The sequence below is a fragment of the Pongo abelii genome, chromosome 13 (assembly GCF_028885655.2).
Source record: "Pongo abelii isolate AG06213 chromosome 13, NHGRI_mPonAbe1-v2.0_pri, whole genome shotgun sequence".
Classification (NCBI taxonomy): Eukaryota; Metazoa; Chordata; class Mammalia; order Primates; family Hominidae; genus Pongo; species Pongo abelii.
In genome coordinates this window covers 112,244,561-112,263,653 of record NC_071998.2, presented here as the reverse complement: position 1 = coordinate 112,263,653, position 19,093 = coordinate 112,244,561, and the positions used below count along the sequence as shown (strand labels likewise).

The 19,093-nt window shown below is 36.5% G+C and overlaps 1 protein-coding gene across 5 annotated transcripts in view; it reads left to right on the top strand.

Annotated features, from left to right (window-relative positions):
* The window catches only part of C5 (complement C5), a 127,316-nt gene that overhangs the window by 67,743 nt on the left and 40,480 nt on the right, over positions 1 to 19,093 (top strand). For 4 of the 5 annotated variants that reach the window (XM_054520565.2, XM_024252854.3, XM_054520564.2 and 1 more), the window contains 5 exons: positions 3,676 to 3,766; positions 5,203 to 5,276; positions 6,123 to 6,262; positions 14,425 to 14,652; positions 15,882 to 15,942. In XM_054520565.2, coding sequence (XP_054376540.2) covers positions 3,676 to 3,766; positions 5,203 to 5,276; positions 6,123 to 6,262; positions 14,425 to 14,652; positions 15,882 to 15,942 — 594 coding nt within the window. Of the gene's footprint in view, positions 1 to 3,675; positions 3,767 to 5,202; positions 5,277 to 6,122; positions 6,263 to 12,134; positions 12,282 to 14,424; positions 14,653 to 15,881; positions 15,943 to 19,093 lie in introns of those variants that run through there. The other variant, XM_054520567.2, reaches the window with a different exon arrangement.

The following is a 19,093-nucleotide window of genomic DNA, read 5'->3' as shown; positions in this document are numbered from 1 at the left end:
CATGGAAAATGGGGTATCTATCCCCTGAGGTATTTCTCCTTTGTTTTATAAACAATCCAATTATATTCTTTTAGTTATTTTTAAATGTACAATTAAATTATTATTGACTATAGTCACCCTGTTGTGCTGTCAAGTACTAAGTCTTATTCATTCTTTCTATTTTTTGTACTCATAAACCATCCCCACATCCCCCTCATCCTCCTACTACCCTTCCCAGCCTTCTACTATCTCCATGAGTTAAATTGTTTTGATTTTTAGCACCCACAAATAAGTGAGAACATGGGAATTTTGTCTTTCTGTACCTGACTTATTTCACTTAACAAAATGACCTCCAGTTCCATCCATATTGTTGCAAATGACAGGATCTCATTCTTTTCATGGCTGAGTAGTACTCCATTGTGTATATGCACCACATTTTCTTTATCCATTCATCTGTTGATGGACATTTAGGTTGCTTCCATATCCTGACTATTTTTAACAGTGCAGCAACAAACATGGGCATGCAGATATCTCTTCGATGTACTGATTTTCTTTCTTTTGGGTATATACCCAGCAGTGGGATTGCCAGATCATATGGTAGCTCTATTCTTTGTTTTTTAAGGAACCTCCAAACTGTTCTCCATAGTGGTTATAGTAATTTACATCCCCACTAACAGTGTACAAGGGTTCCCTTTTCTCCACATCCCCTCCAGCATTTGTTATTGCCTGTCTTTTGAATAAAAGCCATTTTAACTGAGATGAGATGATATTTCATTGTAGCTTTGATTGCATTTCTCTGGTGATTACTGATGTTGAGCACCTTTTCACATGCTTTTTTTTGCCATTTGTATGTCTTCTTTAGAGAAATGTCTATTCAAATCTTTTGCCCATTTTTAAGTGGGATTATTACATTTTTTCCTGTAGAGTTGTTTGAACTCCTTATATATTCTTGTTATTAATCTCTTGTCAGATGGGTAGCTGCAAGTGTTTTCTCCCATTCTGTGGGTTGTCTCCTTACTTTATTGATTCCTTTGCTGTACAGAAGCTCTTTAACTTGATGTGATCCCATTTGTCCATTTTGGCTTTGGTTGTCTGTGTAGTGGGGTATTACTCAAGAAACTTTTGCCCAGACCAATGTCCTAGAGAGTTTTCCCAGTGTTTTCCTGTAGCAGTTTTATAGTTTGAGGTCTTAGAGTTAAATCTTTAATCCATTTTTATTTGAGTTTTGTATATGGCAAGAGATAAGGGTCACGTTTCATTCTTCTGCATATGGATAACCAGTTTTCCCAGCACCATTAATTGAAGAGATTGTCCTTCCTCCAATGTATGTTCTTGGCACCTTTGTCAAAAATGAGTTCACTATAGGTGTGTGGATTTGTCTGGGTTTTCTATTCTGTTCCATAAGTCTATATGTCTGCTTTTATGCCAGTACCATGCTGTTTTGGTTACTATAGCTCTATAGTATAATTTGAAGTCAGGTAATGTGATTCCTCCAGTTTTTTTCTTTTTGCTCAGGATTGCTTTGGCTATTCTGGTCTTTTGTAGTTTCATATGCATTTTAGGATTTTTTTTCTATTTCTGCAAAGAATGTTATTGGTGTTTTCATAGAGATTGTATTGAATCAGCAGATTGCTTTGGGCATTATGGACATTTTAACAATATTGATTATTCCAATCCATGAATATGGAATAACTTTCCATTTTTTTGTGTGTCCTCTTGAATTTCTTTCATTGGTGTTTTATAGTTTTCATTGTAGAAATCTTTTACTTCTTTGGTTAAGTTAGTTCCTAGGTATTTAATTTTATCTGTGGCTATTGTAAATGGTATTACTTTTTAAATTTCTTTTTCACATTGTTCATTATTGACATATAGAAATGCTACTGATTTTTGTATGTTGATTTTATATCCTGCAACTTTACTGAATTCATTTAGCAGTTCTAATAGTTTTTTGGTGGAGTCCTCAGGTTTTTCCAAATATATGATCATATCATTTGCATACAAGGATAACTTGACTTCTTGCTTTCTAGTTTGGATGACCTTTATTTCCTTCTCTTGTCTAATTGTTCTGGCTAGGACTTCCAGTGCACTAGGACTTGCCTAGAAATTGCAGTCCTTGTGGCCTAGACTGCCCCTCAAGTTAACCTAGGGCCCTAGAGCACTCCAGCCCATGGTGGGGAGGCTTGCTGGAACTCAAGCTCCAACCGCTGGGATGAGCGATTCCCCTCTGGCTAGGGTCAGTCCAAATGCTCCCTCCGTGGGCAGACACCAGCTGAGTACAGCTTGGTTCTGCTTTCCACTGTGACAGTGCAGCACTGAGTTCAATGCAAAGCCACAGAATGACTGCACTCTCCCTCTCCCAACACAGAGATTCTCCATGCTGCACAGTCACTGCTAGGGGATGTGGGAGGAGTGGCATCGGTGCTTCAAGACTATCTTTCCTGCCCTCTTCAATGTCTCTTTCAGTGATGTAAAGTCAAAACCAGGTACCGTGATTGCTCACCTGATTTTCAGTTCTCATGATGGTGCTTTTTGTGTGTAGTTAGTTGTTAAAATTTAGTGTACCAACAGGAAAGACAAATGGTGTAGGCTTCTATTCAGCCATCTTGCTCTCCCCTCTCATACATTTTCTCATTTTTCAATTTTTCAACTATAATCATCTGGTTTGGCTTCAGCTGGATAGAAGTCTATCTCTGCAGCCCCCTCCTTCCTGAAACTCTCCCTCATTCCAGACAAGTTGGCCTTGCAAAACTCCCATCAGTGTTGCCACAAGTCTTCAAAATCATCAGGCTGTGCTTGTATTCCTCTCCCTGCCCTAGTTTGTAAACTGCCTCTAGGCAGTAAGCTGGGGCAATTTTAGGTTTCACCTAATTGTTTCCTTTCTCTCAGAGATCACAGTCTTGCTTATGCTCTAATGTCTGAAAACTGTTATTTTGCATGTCATGTTTGGTTTTCTATTAATGCGTCTTAGATGAAAACAGAAGTTCTGTCCATTTTTATTAAAGTAAATATAAACAAATTACCAAGTTCAAGAAGGCAGAGAATCATATAAAGCCTCCTTTTTTTCTAATATAAACACAATTATTACAATTATATAAGTGCAAATAACTTTATAGACTGATCAATATCTTGTATAATCTCAGGAATACTAAACATTTAGCAATTTAAGAAAAAAAAATCATTAAAGATATTTAATGCTTTGTTTTGCCAATGCTATTAGTGGAAAAATCCTAAGGCCTTTATAGTTTGTTTGTTTGTTTGTTTGTTTGAGACAGAGTCTCGCTCTGTCACCCAGGCTGGAGTGCAGTGGTGCAGTCTCGGCTCACTGCAACCTCTACCTCCCAGGTTCAAGTGATTCTTGTGCCTCAGCCTTCTGAGTAGCTGGGACTACAGACACCTGCCACCATGCCCAGCTAATTTTTGTGTTTTTAGTAGAGACGGGGTTTCAACATGTTGGCCAGGCTGGTCTTGAATTCCTGACCTCAGGTGATCTGCCCACCTCGGCCTCCCAAAGTGCTGGGATTACAGGCATGAGCCAGTGCACCCTGCCTATAGTTCTATTTTGGAAGCATTAAACAAAGTGTTTTATTTATCTTTCAGAAAATGCTTAAGTTGTAGATTAATGGCCATATTTTAAAATTCACCTATAAGTAGAATTTATATTGTTTTTCCATAATTGAATATGATTTTTTTGTCCAGACATGAAGACCCTGTTACCAGTAAGCAAGCCAGAAATTCGGAGTTATTTTCCAGAAAGCTGGTTATGGGAAGTTCATCTTGTTCCCAGAAGGTATTATACTTCTTTCATGTTTCCTTGAAAGAAATGTGGGTAATGCAAGTATTATGGCTAAAAATCTGGAAACTACCCATTTCCCAATAGCTTGCATAGGAGTTAAGATGATTCTGCAATTTGATCAAATTTTGTTTTGTTTTGCTTTGCTTTTTTAAATTTTTATTTTTTTAATATACATCGTACTGGTGATTGGCTCCAGGTCAGAATGAAGAAGGGTGCTATTCCATTTAATTTTGTTTGACTTCAGTATGCATTTACTACACACAACTATGTACGATACACTATATTAAGCCACTATTTTTATCCTAAAATATCTGTACTATAAAACAAACATTAATAAACAGGAAGAAAGGTTTTCTTTTTAAAGTTTTTTATTCAATACATTTTAAGGAAACACTTCCTCTATACCACTGAAAACAGTGATGGGCTGAGTCCTTGAGCCACACTCTTCTTAGATGGGCTTAAAGCACTGGTTTTCCAATGAGAAGGCAAGGAATTAGTTCAAAGCCCTGCAGTTGTCTCCTCATGCATCTCCTTATTTCTACCCTTGTCTTCTCTAATCCTTCTTCCACACAATTGTTGTCCATTTCATCTGACATTACCCATTAGCTAGCATGTCCTCTAGTAAACCTTCTGGCCACTGCTCCCCACCCTACCAGTGATTGGATTAATTACACCCTCAATTAACCCTGTTGTGTGTATCATATTGTATTATAATGACTTGTTTACTTTCCTGTCTTCCACATTAAAATGTAAATACCTCAAGGGCGTGAACTAAATTCAGATTACTGTTTTATATCCAGGACTTGGCCTAGGATACCGAAAATAAATGTATTGAACGAATGCACACTGCCTCTGAACTCTTATAATGCCTTATTGGTACAATTATTACAGTGTAGTGTAATTTATTTACTCAACTATTTCTTCCACTAGATTGTAAACTGCCTGAGAGCAGGACTGTATCTTATCAGTGCTGTTTACTCAGTACTCAGCACTATACCTTATACAAAGTTGGTAGACAATAGCTGTAAATAAATATACAAGCTTAATCATAATCAGCAGTTTTTAGTTATGTCAGCTTTGTTTTGAGCAGTGCTAACATGCATCACTTTGCTTCCCTATTTTAGAGTATACTCACAACAAACATATCTTTTTCTTTGTTTTGTGTGCTTGGATTTTGCAATGTTTCAAAGGCATTCTTCTGAATTTGAATTCTCATCATAGAGGTGCAATGTCTAAAAGCATGCAATATATAGGGGAGTTACTGAATATATTTTTCTTGGTGAGGTTTTCCTTAATGATGTGATTTCATCTCGTGAATTTTTTTCTTTCTCTAAAGTAGTTTGAAGCAAAAATTCTGTTAATGGATGTCTCTGTTAAGTTGGGTTAATCAATATTCCACTGTATTTGAATATCAACATTTTAACTTCCAGAAAACAGTTGCAGTTTGCCCTACCTGATTCTCTAACCACCTGGGAAATTCAAGGTGTTGGCATTTCAAACAGTGGTAAGCAGGCTTAAGTGATATGTGCATTTAAATAGTGATTTGATTAGCAAGATGTAATTCTTTGTTAGTATCTATTTAGTTTACCCAGGACTTAAATGGTAGCAATTTTTTAAAAATATTATTTTTTTATGTATTACCAAAAGACTTGGATATACCCACATCTTTGAACATGTTGATTTCTCCTTTCACTCCTCTCTTTTTTTTTTGTTTTTCCTTTTTTTGTAAATGAAGAAGGGGTCTTGCTATGTTGTCCGACCTGTTCTCAAACTCCTGGTTTCAAGCAACCTTCCCACCTCCACCTTCCAAAGTGCTGGGATTACAGCTTGAGGCACTGCACCCAGCCTCAAGTCTTTATTTTCCTTCATTTTTCTCACTGACTGGGAGCTTGTGTAGAGTTAGAAACAAATAAATGACCTCTCTTGGGCTGATCTTTATGATGATTAAGTGCAGATGCTTTCCAAATAGCTTCAGGAATGGTTTTGTTTGTTTGTTTGCTACTTTTGTTTCAAAATCTTGGTTTCCACAATCAAAATTTTATACTCATTAAAAATGGAGCCAATAATGAATATCTAAAAAGATTTGGTGCGTAAGTTGATAAACATTCTCATGCCTTAAATAGAATTAACTATTTGTTGAATAAACGAAGTTTTTTGTTAATACTAATTATGATTGAAATTAAGATCAATAAATAGAAAATTCAAGGACATGAGGTGAGAGTTCAGAGAAAAAAATGATCTAATATTCTTTTTTCCTTGAAGTAAAGCAAATGTGAGAAAGTTTAATACCAATAAAGCATTATAGGAATTTCCTAATATGATTCTACTTTGCTTCCACTTTGGGCTGAAGGTATATGTGTTGCTGATACTGTCAAGGCAAAGGTGTTCAAAGATGTCTTCGTGGAAATGAATATACCATATTCTGTTGTACGAGGAGAACAGATCCAATTGAAAGGAACTGTTTACAACTATAGGACTTCTGGGATGCAGGTAAGTAGGTATTAATATTTATGGGATAAAGGAAACATTCTCTGGTTTTCTGAGAATTCTATTAGTGGAATTACCATACACAAAAAAGTAAAAGTTCAACTCAGTTCAGCAATAGAAACCAAACACTTAAAATGAGCATTGTACTATATGTGTAGGGATGTGAATTAAAGGGATGAAGAAAGGAGGAAGGACAAGTAGGTATTCATGTAACTTCAATTGAAAGAATAAATTGCATAAGATAATCCATGTGCTGTGGAAGTCCAGAGAAGGATGAATTCATCTTTAGTTCCTTTATTTGCCTATACTCAGAGTTCCTTGATTTCCTTGATTCTAACAACCCTTTCCTCCATTTTAGCCATTCATACTCATCTTCACTTTATAGATCTTATCATCCTCTTTGAAATCTTGATTTCAGACATCTCACATCTCACCATCCAGTGACAACCTCCTTCCTGTCCTCCTAACTCATTAACCAGATTAGTTCCGTAGCTCTGGGTCAGTAGCATCACTGAAACCTTCAGTCCATTGACTCAATCCCTTTTATTATCCATTACTTCCCTGCTCTTTTTACTTTACTCCTTGTTCAGATTAGAATTCACCAGCCATCATTAAAACCACACTGACTAAAATTATGCCAACTCCCTGGATCCTATCTCACTCCAGGACACAATTCTAACCATGATTGGACCCACCATTTATCTTCTCTTTGCCAGCACACCCCTAAAGAGAATTATATAATAGGCTGACTGATTTGACTTGAAAATCACAGTCACAAAACTTTGCATGAGAATTCAATGTGTTCCAAAATTCTAGCTATATTTTTTAAAAGCACTAACTTTATTCTTAGAGATTAGAATTTCAGTGGTTTCCTAAAATTTTGCTTACATACCCTCTTATTTTGGAAAAACTATGTACCCCTCTGACACTTTTTTTTTTTTTAAGACGGAGTCTCGCTCTGCCCTCTGACACATTTTAAAATTGGCATCTAAAATTTTTATCATACATTTTTTAAAAGATGGCAATCTATTACTTTTAAAATATTTAAATATTGATATCTTAAAATAAAACTGTTTTATCAAACTTATGTATAGCAGACTCCAAATACCATAGCAATCAATTTTTTAAATGCTCAAATAAGCTTTTTTTTTCGAGATGGAGTCTTGCTCTGTCGCCCAGGCTGGAGTGCAGTGGCGCGATCTCGGCTCACTGCAAACTCCTCCTCCCCTGTTCAAGCGATTCTCATGACTCAGCCTCCTGAGTAGCTAGGATTACAGGTACACGCCACCATGCTTGGCTAATTTTTGTATTTTTAGTAGAGACAGGTTTCGCCATGTTGGCCAGGCTGGTCTCGAACTCCTGACCTCAAGTGACCCACCTGCCTCAGCCTCCCAAAGTGCTGGGATTACAAGCGTGAGCCACTGCTCCTGGGCTCGAATAAGCTCTTAGCAACAGATTACATATCATTCCTTTTCCTCAATGAATTCATATTTCCATTTTACTCCCCTAATGTTATATATTTTGTGCTTGAATTTTTTCTGTTGATCACCTTATTATACTTTAATGAACAAAAATATGCACATACATTGAAAATGAAATATCTTAAAATTTCATGATTGTAAAATTCCAAGTATCAAATGATATGTGGCTTTAGGTATCATTACAAATATTATTATTAGTATATTATTGATAAAATAACATATATTTCTAAAGTTATTAAATGTAAAATTTTTATTTAAAAATTATCTTCTCGGCCAGGAGCGGTGGCTCAGGCCTGTAATCTCAGCACTTTGGGAGGCCGAGGCAGGCGGATCACAAGGTCAGGCAATCGACACCATCCTGGCAAACACGGTGAAACCCCATCTCTACTAAAAATACAAAAAAATTAGCCAGGCTTGGTGGTGGGCACCTGTAGTCCCAGCTACTCGGGAGACTGAGGCAGGAGAATGGCATGAACCTGGGAGGTGGAGCTTGCAGTGAGCCGAGATCGCGCCACTGCACTCCAGCCTGGGCGACAGAGCGGCACTCCGTCTCAAAAAAAAAAAAAAATTATCTTCTCATTAGATAAATGAAATTTTTCTCTCAATTGGCTTAATAGTTATGGATAAATGTTATTTATTGTTAGAAATGAGAGAGGGTTTGGCATAAATTCTATTCTTATTTTTCATTTTTACAGAGGTAGTCATTGCTGTTTAACCCAATATTATCAGGAAGGTTGATAAAATAAAAATATTGTCAATTTTATTACCCCTTTATCAATATATTTTAATCTTACATCTTGGAGCTTCACATTTAGTTTATTCAATTTATGTAATATGTTTGTCATATAATTTAGCTGGAAAAATCAGTCCTTATTGATAAAATAATCAGCAAAAATCAGACTCACTCTTTGTCATAGAAATGCCAATTTCATTCTTCAAATCATGTTAAGAAATGTCACTCTTTTTTTCACAATTTTAATTTTCAGTAAAAATGAACTTTTCCATATAAACTTGTTTCATCAGGTAACACTAAATATCAGAGAATGCACACACAAATTTTACTTGGCCACAGGATGTAAATGGGGAATAAACTTAAGTAATCAGAATTTACCATACTGATGGTATTATCTTTTTTTTTTTTTTTTTTTGAGACAGAGTCTTGCTCTGTCACCCAGGCTGGAGTGCAATGGCATGATCTCGGTTCACTGCAGCCTCCGCTTCCCGAGTTCAAGTGATTCTCCTGCCTCAGCCTCCCGAGTAGCTGGGATTACAGGCATGTGCCAGCTCGCCTGGCTAATTTTTGCATTTTTAGTAAAGACAGGGTTTCACCATGTAGTCCAGGCTGGTCTCGAACTCCTGACCTTGTGATCTGCCCACCTTGGCCTCCCAAAGTGCTGAAATTACAGGCATGAGCCACTGTTCCCGGCCAGTATTATCTTATGTTTACAGAAATAAAATCAAAATGTTACTTATTTCTCTTCCTTAGAATTTACTCACAGGGTTTGCATAAATCCTATGAATCATGCCACCATCTTCAGCCCTGTGGAATTGCCCTCCCTCGTTTGGCTCCACCCCCACCACCCTAAATACAACGTGAAGAGTTGGAGAAGGACCTCGATTAAGAAGCTGTAAAGTTGCATTTACATTATTTCTTTCAAACCCACTAGCTTTTCTGCAGACAGAATGCTTCATGAATTTAAGATAATCATAATTCAGATAGAGATACCAAAAGCCATTTCTCCATCAGGTTCCTGTAGTGGTTTTCATGTCTCAAAATCCCCATTCAAGATGGGCTTGAGGCTTGGAAACTGAGACACTAAGACAGTCAGACCATCTCATCAAAACAGACTGAGCATAATTTTATAACTCACACTGATCTTGGCTACCAAAGGATTTTGGTAGATGATTAAGGAGGTGTCACTCTTAAACCATGTAAATTGTAATTTAAGATAGACACATAAATAGGTGGGCATAACAGATGGGTAAGGCACAGAGGCCACAGCCAAACTCTGCTCAACTGTAGGATTGAGATCAGCAGGGGCTCCTCTGCTCACCTAGTCTTAGACATATAAAATTGGTTTGTGTAGGTATGTATATATATACATATATACACATATATATACACATATATACACATATATATATACACATATATACACATATATATATACACATATATACACATATATACACACATATATACACATATATACACATATATACACATATACACACATATATACACACATATATACACATATATACATATATACACATATATATACACACATATATATATACACATATATATATATATATATATATATACACTGCCTCAGCAATTTGTGTTTCCACCAATAATATTATCAGAGACATCCTTTCATATCAGTATATACAGATTTACTTCATTACTTTAATGGCTGCACAGTAATTCACGTGGTGGGTATACTGTAATTGGTTGAACCATGTTTCTATTAAAGACATTTGGGTTGTTTGCAGGTTTTCACTATTATAACTGATTTTGCAAAGTCTCCATTTATGCATACATATCTTCCTACATGTATATTTCTGTAGGATAGATGTTTTGTCTTGGAGTGAACTAACTGGGATAAAGGACATGGACATTTTACCTTCTGATAATAAATATTGCCATAATTATCTTCCAAAAGGACTACATCAGTTGACATTCTTACCAAGTGTATGCAGGTAGCCTTGATCCCTCACATTCTTATAATTTGGGGGAATAAACATTTTTTCTTTTATTGATACAATGAACACTTATACAAAAATTTAAATGAATGGACTAGATAACTACATGCATCATTTTGATTAAAGCTCAAAAATGTAACATTGCTGAAAAAAGCAAATTGCAGAATAATATATATACACAATGAATACAACTACATAATATTTAAAAACATAAAAGACCGTGCTGTATATTGTTTGTTAATATACATAAAATTTTTGCCAAGTTGACAGACACAAGTGATATGTCACTGATGTTTCTATTTCACTACCCTGATTACTAGCAATGTTGAACCTCATTTCATTTGTCTGTTGGCCATTTGTATTTCTTCTTTCATGTATTCTATGATATCCTATATACTACTTTAATATCCTTTCTTTTGCTTTCCATTGAGTTGCTTTTTTCTGGGGTAAGTTACCTAGCTTCTTCTCGCTTAGTTTCCTCATCTGAAAAATGGGATGATAATAGTATCTATTTCATAGTTGAAGATTAAATGAGCTAATTCATATAAATATAGTACTTGGCCCATAGTGAGTACTCAACAAATGTACTTATTATTGTTTGCAGGAGCACTTTGTATGTTAGAGCTATAAATTCTTTATTGATTATAAATGTTGCTGGTATTTAATCTGCTACTTGTCTTTAACTTTGTTATTAGTGTTTTTAATTTGTATGTTATAAAATCTGTAGATCTTTTCCTTTATGTCATTTGAGTTTTGTGTTTTTGGAAATCTTTTCTCACTGCAAGTTTTAAAAACGTTTTTCTACAAAATACCGCATGTTCTCACTTATAAGTGGGAGCTAAACATTGAGTATATATGGATACAAAGAAGGGAACAACAGACACCAGGGCCTACTTGAGGGTGGAGGGTGAGAGAAGGGTAAAGATCAAAAAATGACCTATTAGGTGCTATGCTTATTACCTGAATGATGAAAGAATCTGCACACCAAATCCCTGCGACACACAATTTACCTATACAACAGACCTGCACATGTGCCCCTGAACCTAAAATGTTTTTCTAAAAAACTGTTTTTTCTATATTTTCTATAGTACTTTTATAGTTTTTTGTGAGCATTTAGATTTTTTTATCTGAAATAAGGATCTAATCCCAAATAGCCAGATGATCCAGCAGTATTTGTTAAGGAATTCATACTTTTCCAACTGATTTAAAATGTCATCTTGCCCCCATATGTATTGAATTTCCATATATGTGGATCTATTTATAGATTCTCTCCTCTGTTTTGTTTACATCAGTATCACACTGATTTAAAGTACCAAAGATTTGTGGTTATATTGTGTATCTATTAGGCAAGTACTCTCTGGTATTCTTATTTTTCAAACGTTTTTGATGTTATTCTTACACATTTACTCTGCCAGATAAACTTTGGAATTAGTTTGTTGAATTCTCTTTTTAAAATTATAATAGGGTTTTCATATTGTCCTGAATTTATAAATTAATATAAGGGAAATTGACTTGTCATACTGAATCTTTTACATCTCTTTATCCTTTTGCTTTATGAACTAAATCAAGGGTCAGCAATTTATGGACCATGGGCCAAATCTAGCCTGCCATCTCTTTTGTATGTCCTTTGCAATGACACAATTATATATAACTTGACAGCAATTTTTTTTTTTTTTTTGAGACAGAGTCTCACCCTGTCGCCCAGGCTGGAGTGCAATGGCAAGATCTCTGCTCACTGCAAGCTCCGCCTGGCAGGTTCAAGCGATTCTCCTCCCTCAGCCTCCCAAGTAGCTGGGATTACAGGCACACACCACCATGCCCAGCCAACTTGACAGCATTTTAAAGTGTCATGCATATCACTATACTGCCATATTTTATTTAATCTTTAAATTATCAGTGCATTTCCATCATATCAAAATAAGAAACAAGTACATCTGTGATATTTTGAGCTTAGTTCCTGTTAATTACCTTTCCTCCTGAGTGTGGGTTACACTTTCCTATTTCTTTTTATCTAGTAATTTTGGATTGAACCTTGGACTTTATTAATAAAAATATTATAAAGACTCTGGATTCTATTACATTCCTCTGAAGATTTTATATGTGTGTGTGTGTGTGTGTGTGTGTGTTAGCAGGCAGTTGGCTGGATTCAGTTCTAAACTCTGAAATCTCAGTTCAGTATTTTTAGCCTTAGCCGGATGCTAGAAATCTGTGCTGTGCATAGGTCAAGGTCAGCCAGGTTTGAGCAAGGATTATGCACAGAACATGGAGTTCCTTCACTATTCAGCTGTGGTAACTATTCCCTACTTTGTCCTCTAGTTCCTAAACCAGTATGATGTCAGGATCTACTGGGGTTTTAGCCATCCAAGGCACCAATGGGACCTGCCTTCAGGGTAAAGCTATAAAAAGCAGGACACTTATTCAGTGTCATTCCCTTCTCCCAAGTGTCACTTTCCCTCCCACTCTCTAGTATCTGCAGGTAGTTTGTTTGTTTTAATATATATCTTGTCTAGAGTTTGTGGTTATTTTTACAGAAAGGTTGCCCAATATAAGCTATTTTGCTGTTACTGAAACCAGAACCACTGTTTTTTTATATTTTCTATCAGTTTCAAAAGTTCCTTTTAGTCTCAATTTACTAAGAGTTTTTGTAATGCAATTATGCTGAATTGTATTAAATGACTCTTCTATATCTATCCTTCCCCACCCTCCCCTGCTGTTCTAAGGAAATCATTGGCCACAGGTGATCCAATAGTCTTTTGCTCTGGCTTCTCCCACCCTGGTGGTTGTCTCTCAAGAAGATAGTTAAGAGGGAAAAGGAACTTTCCATTTTCAAGAAATTCCTCAAAATTAGTGGTTGAATAGCTGGTGCTCTCTTTTGTTTACCTGCTTGATTTATTCTGGATTTTACGGATTTATTATTTTGGGTGTAGTTCTCAATTCTATCAGTTCACCAGAATTTGGAGGGAAGATGAAAAATGTTCACTATTTGAGCCAGAAGTCAGTGGGCACTATTATTATTCCCATTACAAAGATGAGAAAATGGAGGATTAGAGAGTTCATGCAACCAGTTTCCATCACCAGTTAATAAGAGGAATGCCAAAAATTGAATCCAGGTCTTTCTGGAGCCAGAGTTTAGTTGTAAAATGGGGTACAAATGGGAAGTTGATAAAATTAGAAAAGTAAGCTGGGGACATAATGGGCAGGGCCTTGAATGCCGATATAGGGAAATTTCAGTCTTTGATGAAACCCATCATTTATTGAATACCAGAGGCTGAGCTAAAAGATACAAAAATGAATAAGATGAAAATGAAAAAGTACCTGAGCCTAAGGCTCCCACTATCTGAAACACAAACATGTAAAGAGACAGGGTAATAAGTGCTATCACAACAGCATGAGCTCTGTACCTAATTTAGTACCTAACAGTCTAAGAAAGGTAAGATGTTTCTGAGACAGTGTTGACTTTTCTAGACATCTCTTTGCATTGCTAAACTCTACAGCGACTTGTATGTCTATGTTAGGAAATCTGAAATGAACTTTCTTCTGTGCCTTAGAATCTAAGGGATTATTTTAACATTGTTAAAGTGCAGAGTTTGTGTCCAGACAAGCATAATCAAGGTCAACTTTTTTAGAGATAAAGTATTTCAAGTCTGGGCACGGATTACAGCATCATGCCTGTAATTCCAGCACTTTGGGAGGCTGAGGTGGGCGGATCACCTGAGATCAGGAGTTCGAGATCAGCCTGGCCAACATGGAGAAACTGTGCCTCTACTAAAAATACAAAAATTAGCTGGGTGTGGTGGCGTGTGCCTGTAATCCCAGCTACTTGGGAGGCTGAGGCAGGAGAATTGCTTGAATCCGGGAGGTGGAGGTTGCAGTGAGCTGAGATCATGCTGCTGCACTCCAGCCTGGGCGACAGAGCAAGACTCTGTCTCAAAAAAAAAAAAAGTATTTTGATATAATTCTTCACTTGTATTTCAGTTCTGTGTTAAAATGTCTGCTGTGGAGGGAATCTGCACTTCTGAAAGCCCAGCCATTGATCATCAGGGCACAAAGTCCTCCAAATGTGTGCACCGGAAAGTAGAGGGCTCCTCCAGTCACTTGGTGATGTTCACTGTGCTTCCTCTGGAAATTGGCCTTCACAACATCAGTTTTTCACTGGAGACTTCGTTTGGAAAAGAAATCTTAGTAAAAACATTACGAGTGGTGGTAAGAAAAACATGCTTCAATAACTTATGCTTAAATTATTGCAAAAGAGAGACACAGAAAGAGGGGGAGAGGGAAGCAATAGTGTAAATGTAACAAAACATTAAGCATTAAGGAAACTGGATGGAGGTTATTCTAGATTTTTTTTGTACTATTCTTGCAATTTTTCTATAAGTCTGAAATTGTGCTTAAAAATTTTTAATAAAACAATAACATTTATTTTGTAGAAAATATAAAATACTGAAAAACGACAGATAAATAAAAATCATCAATAATTCCCATACCCAGAGATATCTAATTTTAACAATTGGTACACGTCTTTTTTTGGTATACAGGTACAATTGGTACACAGGCTTTTTTTTCCCCTTAATATATTCAGAAAATGTGTCTTGAAATCTATGTGCCAGACATCATGCAAGGAACTGGAGATAAAACAATAAATAAGACATGGCTCTTGAATTTAAAGAACTTACAGTCTAGAAAACTTTCCATTGTATAAACAAATAAACAGGCCCCAAAAAGAAGAAAAGTATCATTTGTTAAGTACAATTTACCTACAGTCTAATTGTATGCATGTTATTAACATTAATATTTTTATATAATTTTAATATTTTATACAAGTATGATTTACCAATTAAAAATAATAGTACTTTTTAAAGGACTAAGATTCTTGCTAAGGGTCATATGGCCAATTAATGACAGACTGGATTTCCTGGCTCTTCACTCTCTGTTTTCAGCTATGAAATTCACTTCAGTAAACATGTACCGACTTATTTTGTGCAAAGCACATTCCCATGCATCCTTGCACTGTGGTTCCATGCAGTCTCTGGAGCGAGGCTGCTGGGCCTTGAATCTTGGCTCCATCACCTCCTAGCAGTGTGATAGTGTTACTTGATTTCCATGTGTGTCAGTCTCCTCATCTGTCGAATGGGAGTAATAACAGCACCAACCTCATAGAGGTTTTTAGAGGTTAAATGAGTTAACACATATAAAGCACTTAGAACAATTATCTGGCTTATAAATAACTTCTTTTTAAGTGTTTGCTCTGGTCAATATGCAACTAGCCATAAAATCTTATTGCTGCTTATATCCATGTAAGTATTTACACATAGTTTGCCTTTTCCAAGAAAAATAATTTTTTAGTTTGAAAAGTGGTCCAGAAAAGTTGATCCAGGGAATTCAGGTTATATAAACTTATGTTTTTAACTGAATGTTTTCTGCCTTTATTTTAGCCAGAAGGTGTCAAAAGGGAAAGCTATTCTGGTGTTACTTTGGATCCTAGGGGTATTTATGGTAGGCAAAATAATTTTTTATTTTATATGTTATCTTTTGCTTTAGAAGTTAAAGTGTGTATGTAACTTAAAACACTATTTTTCAGAATGTGAATTGTCTAGAATCAGAAGTATCCACTTCTGGCCAGGCACAGTGGCTCACGCCTGTAATCCTAGCATTTTGGGAGGCCAAGGTGGGTGGATCATTTGAGGTCAGGAGTTCGAGACCAGCCTGGCCAACACAGTGAAACCTACCTCTATTAAAAATACAAAAATTAGCTGGGCATGGTGGTGGGCACCCATAGTCCCAGCTATTTGGGAAGCTGAGGCAGGAGAATAGCTTGAACCTGGGAGGTGGAGGTTACAGTGAGCTGAGATCCTGCCACTGCACTCCAGCCTGGGCGACAGAGCAAGACTGTGTCAAAAAAAAAAAAAAAGTATCCACTTCTTAGATCACTGTCTTTCTTGATAGCATTATAGTACAACTACTATAATCTGAATGACTGAGACACAACAATAATAATTCCATTAATTTTGAATGCAAGGCCTTGAAATAGTAACAATTGCATTACTTCCCTTATATATTATTCATTGTCTATCCATCACAATAATAATTTATAATATATCATTATTGAGCCAACAGTCCAAAGAACACCTAAGAAAAAGTCATTTACATAATTAACATGCATTATTTGAAAACATAATAATGCTGATTAATCACTTAACAAACCCATTCCTCGTTGCTCCTGCTTCCCTACTTTTCCTTCAATTGAGATATTCCAAATCTTCTCAAAGTTAGAATTTTGCAAACATTTGAGCACTTAATCAAGGTCTAAATACATATACATGTATTTATGAAATTTAGGATGTGGCCAGTTAACCATTCTCTTTTCAACTAAAGAAGACAGATTACTGTAGTTCTTATTAAATGCTTACAATTTATCTTAATGTTGTATCAATAATTTTTGTTTTATTTCAGTGATATAACAATGGGGAAAAAATTTACTTACAGATCATGATCACTATCATCAGTGTCATTTCCTCTGGGAAAGTAAAGAATTAATATCCTTTACACTCTAATTCAGCAGAGTATCATGAACTGAGGAGTGTTATTTCAGTAGAGTAATAAAAAGTAAAATCCATCTATGTACATGTGTCCACATGCTTACTTGTTTCTCCAGTTTTTTCTTCACACAGACCTCCTCCTTGCCTGCTCATTGTGAATGATCTATGGGTAGAGATATTACAAGTTTTGAGGGTTTTAGCCTCATGCAATTATATCAAGCCTCAAAAGCCACTGTATCCTTGGCTTCTCTCTCTTTTTTTTTCACCACAGATGCTTCCTCTGCTGACATTATTGCAAACAATTTTCCAGAGCAGTCTTCCCTTACTCATCCTAGGTGTGAACATCAAGGCCACAGGATAGGAACAATCTTTTATCTGGGAATAACTCTCTGTAGAGAAAATCTGGGTTAAAACAAAAATCTATGCCTCTTTCCAATCTTCTCATATGACTTTTTTCCCTTAACATTTTAGGCAACTTGGATTTAGGCAGCTTTCCTGATTTCTAGAGAGCTAAAGAGGGAAAAGATAAAAATTCTGTTCAGCTTATTTCAGATATTTTATTAAATACTTCTAATATTCATTATTTTTTTTTGCAGGGCGGGGGGACAGGGTCTCGCTCTGTTGCCCAAGCTGGAGTGCAGTGGCGCCATGTCAGCTCACTGCAACCTCCACCTCCTGATTTCAAGCAATTCTCCTGCCTCAGCCTCTGGAGTAGCTGGGATTACAAGCGCTCACCACCATGCCTGGCTAATTTTTATATTTTTAGTAGAGATGGAGTTTCACCATGTTGGCAAGGCTGGTCTGGAACTCCTTACCTCAAGTGATCCACCAGCCTTGGACTCCCAAAATGCTGGGACTACAGGCGTGAGCCACTGTGCCTGGCCTACTTCTAATATTTATATATTGAAATCACTATACAACTATGATACTTTACAGGGTTCAGTTAAAAAAAATGCTAAAAAGTGTTTGGAAAGATAAATGGACTATAATGTTAATGGAAATCTGAAAAAATATATCAATGAGGGAGAACAAACGGTATATAGTAATTAAAATTGTGTGACAACAGCTAAAAAAAGACTAAACACAGAGACTCAATGCTTAAGACTAGCTCTAGTCTTTAGTTTCTACTTTCTGTCCCTGATAAGCCCTTTTCTCCCAACTCATCTCATATCTCAAATGCAGAGAGTTAAGTTTCTTACTCCCTCATTTCCTGACACACCATCCTCATTGGTTTAGGCAGGCCCCTCTCGTTTTATTTTTTCCTTCATCCCCGACTCCATTCCCATTCCCCTTCCTCCAAATGTACCCACTCAAATGTGTTTGCTATATACTTTTGAATAGAAAGGTAATGTTGTTTTGTATGTATGTACCTTTTTAATCTATGTATATGTAACATTGCGTTCTAGAGCCTATTCTGTCTTAAGTTGTTACACTCAAGGCTTAGTTTTAAAGAAATATCTCGGCCGGGTGCGGTGGCTCACGCCTGTAATCCCAGCACTTTGGGAGGCCGAGGCAGGTGGATCACGAGGTCAGGAGATCGAGACCATCCTGGCTAAAACGGTGAAACCCCGTCTCTACTAAAAATACAAAAAATTATCCGGGCGTGGTGGCGGGCGCCTGTAGTCCCAGCTACTCGGGAGGTTGAGGCAGAAGAATGGCATGAACCCAGGAGGCGGAGCTTGCAGTGAGCCGAGATCGCACCACTGCACTCCAGCCTGGGCGACAGAGCGAGACTCCATCTCAAAAAAAAAAAAAAATATATATATATATATATAACTGTATTGTTATGGGTATACTTAATTCATTTTTCTTACGTAGAATTTCAGAGCATGTTCCCTCACCATTTTATCCATCACTGTATATACAATATATTTCCCTTGAAAAATCCATGTTAGCATTTACCTGGACCATATCCAGGAGCTGGGTCAAAGGGTATATACATATTTAATGCCATTTAGTCCTGTCATATTGCCCTTCAGAATGGTTATACTTCCATTAGCAGTGCACGAGCGTTCTCGTCTCTCCACAACCTCACCAACACTTGCCTCTCTAAAATGTGGCATTTTTAATAGGTATAAAGCACTATCTCATTATTGTTTTAATTTGGA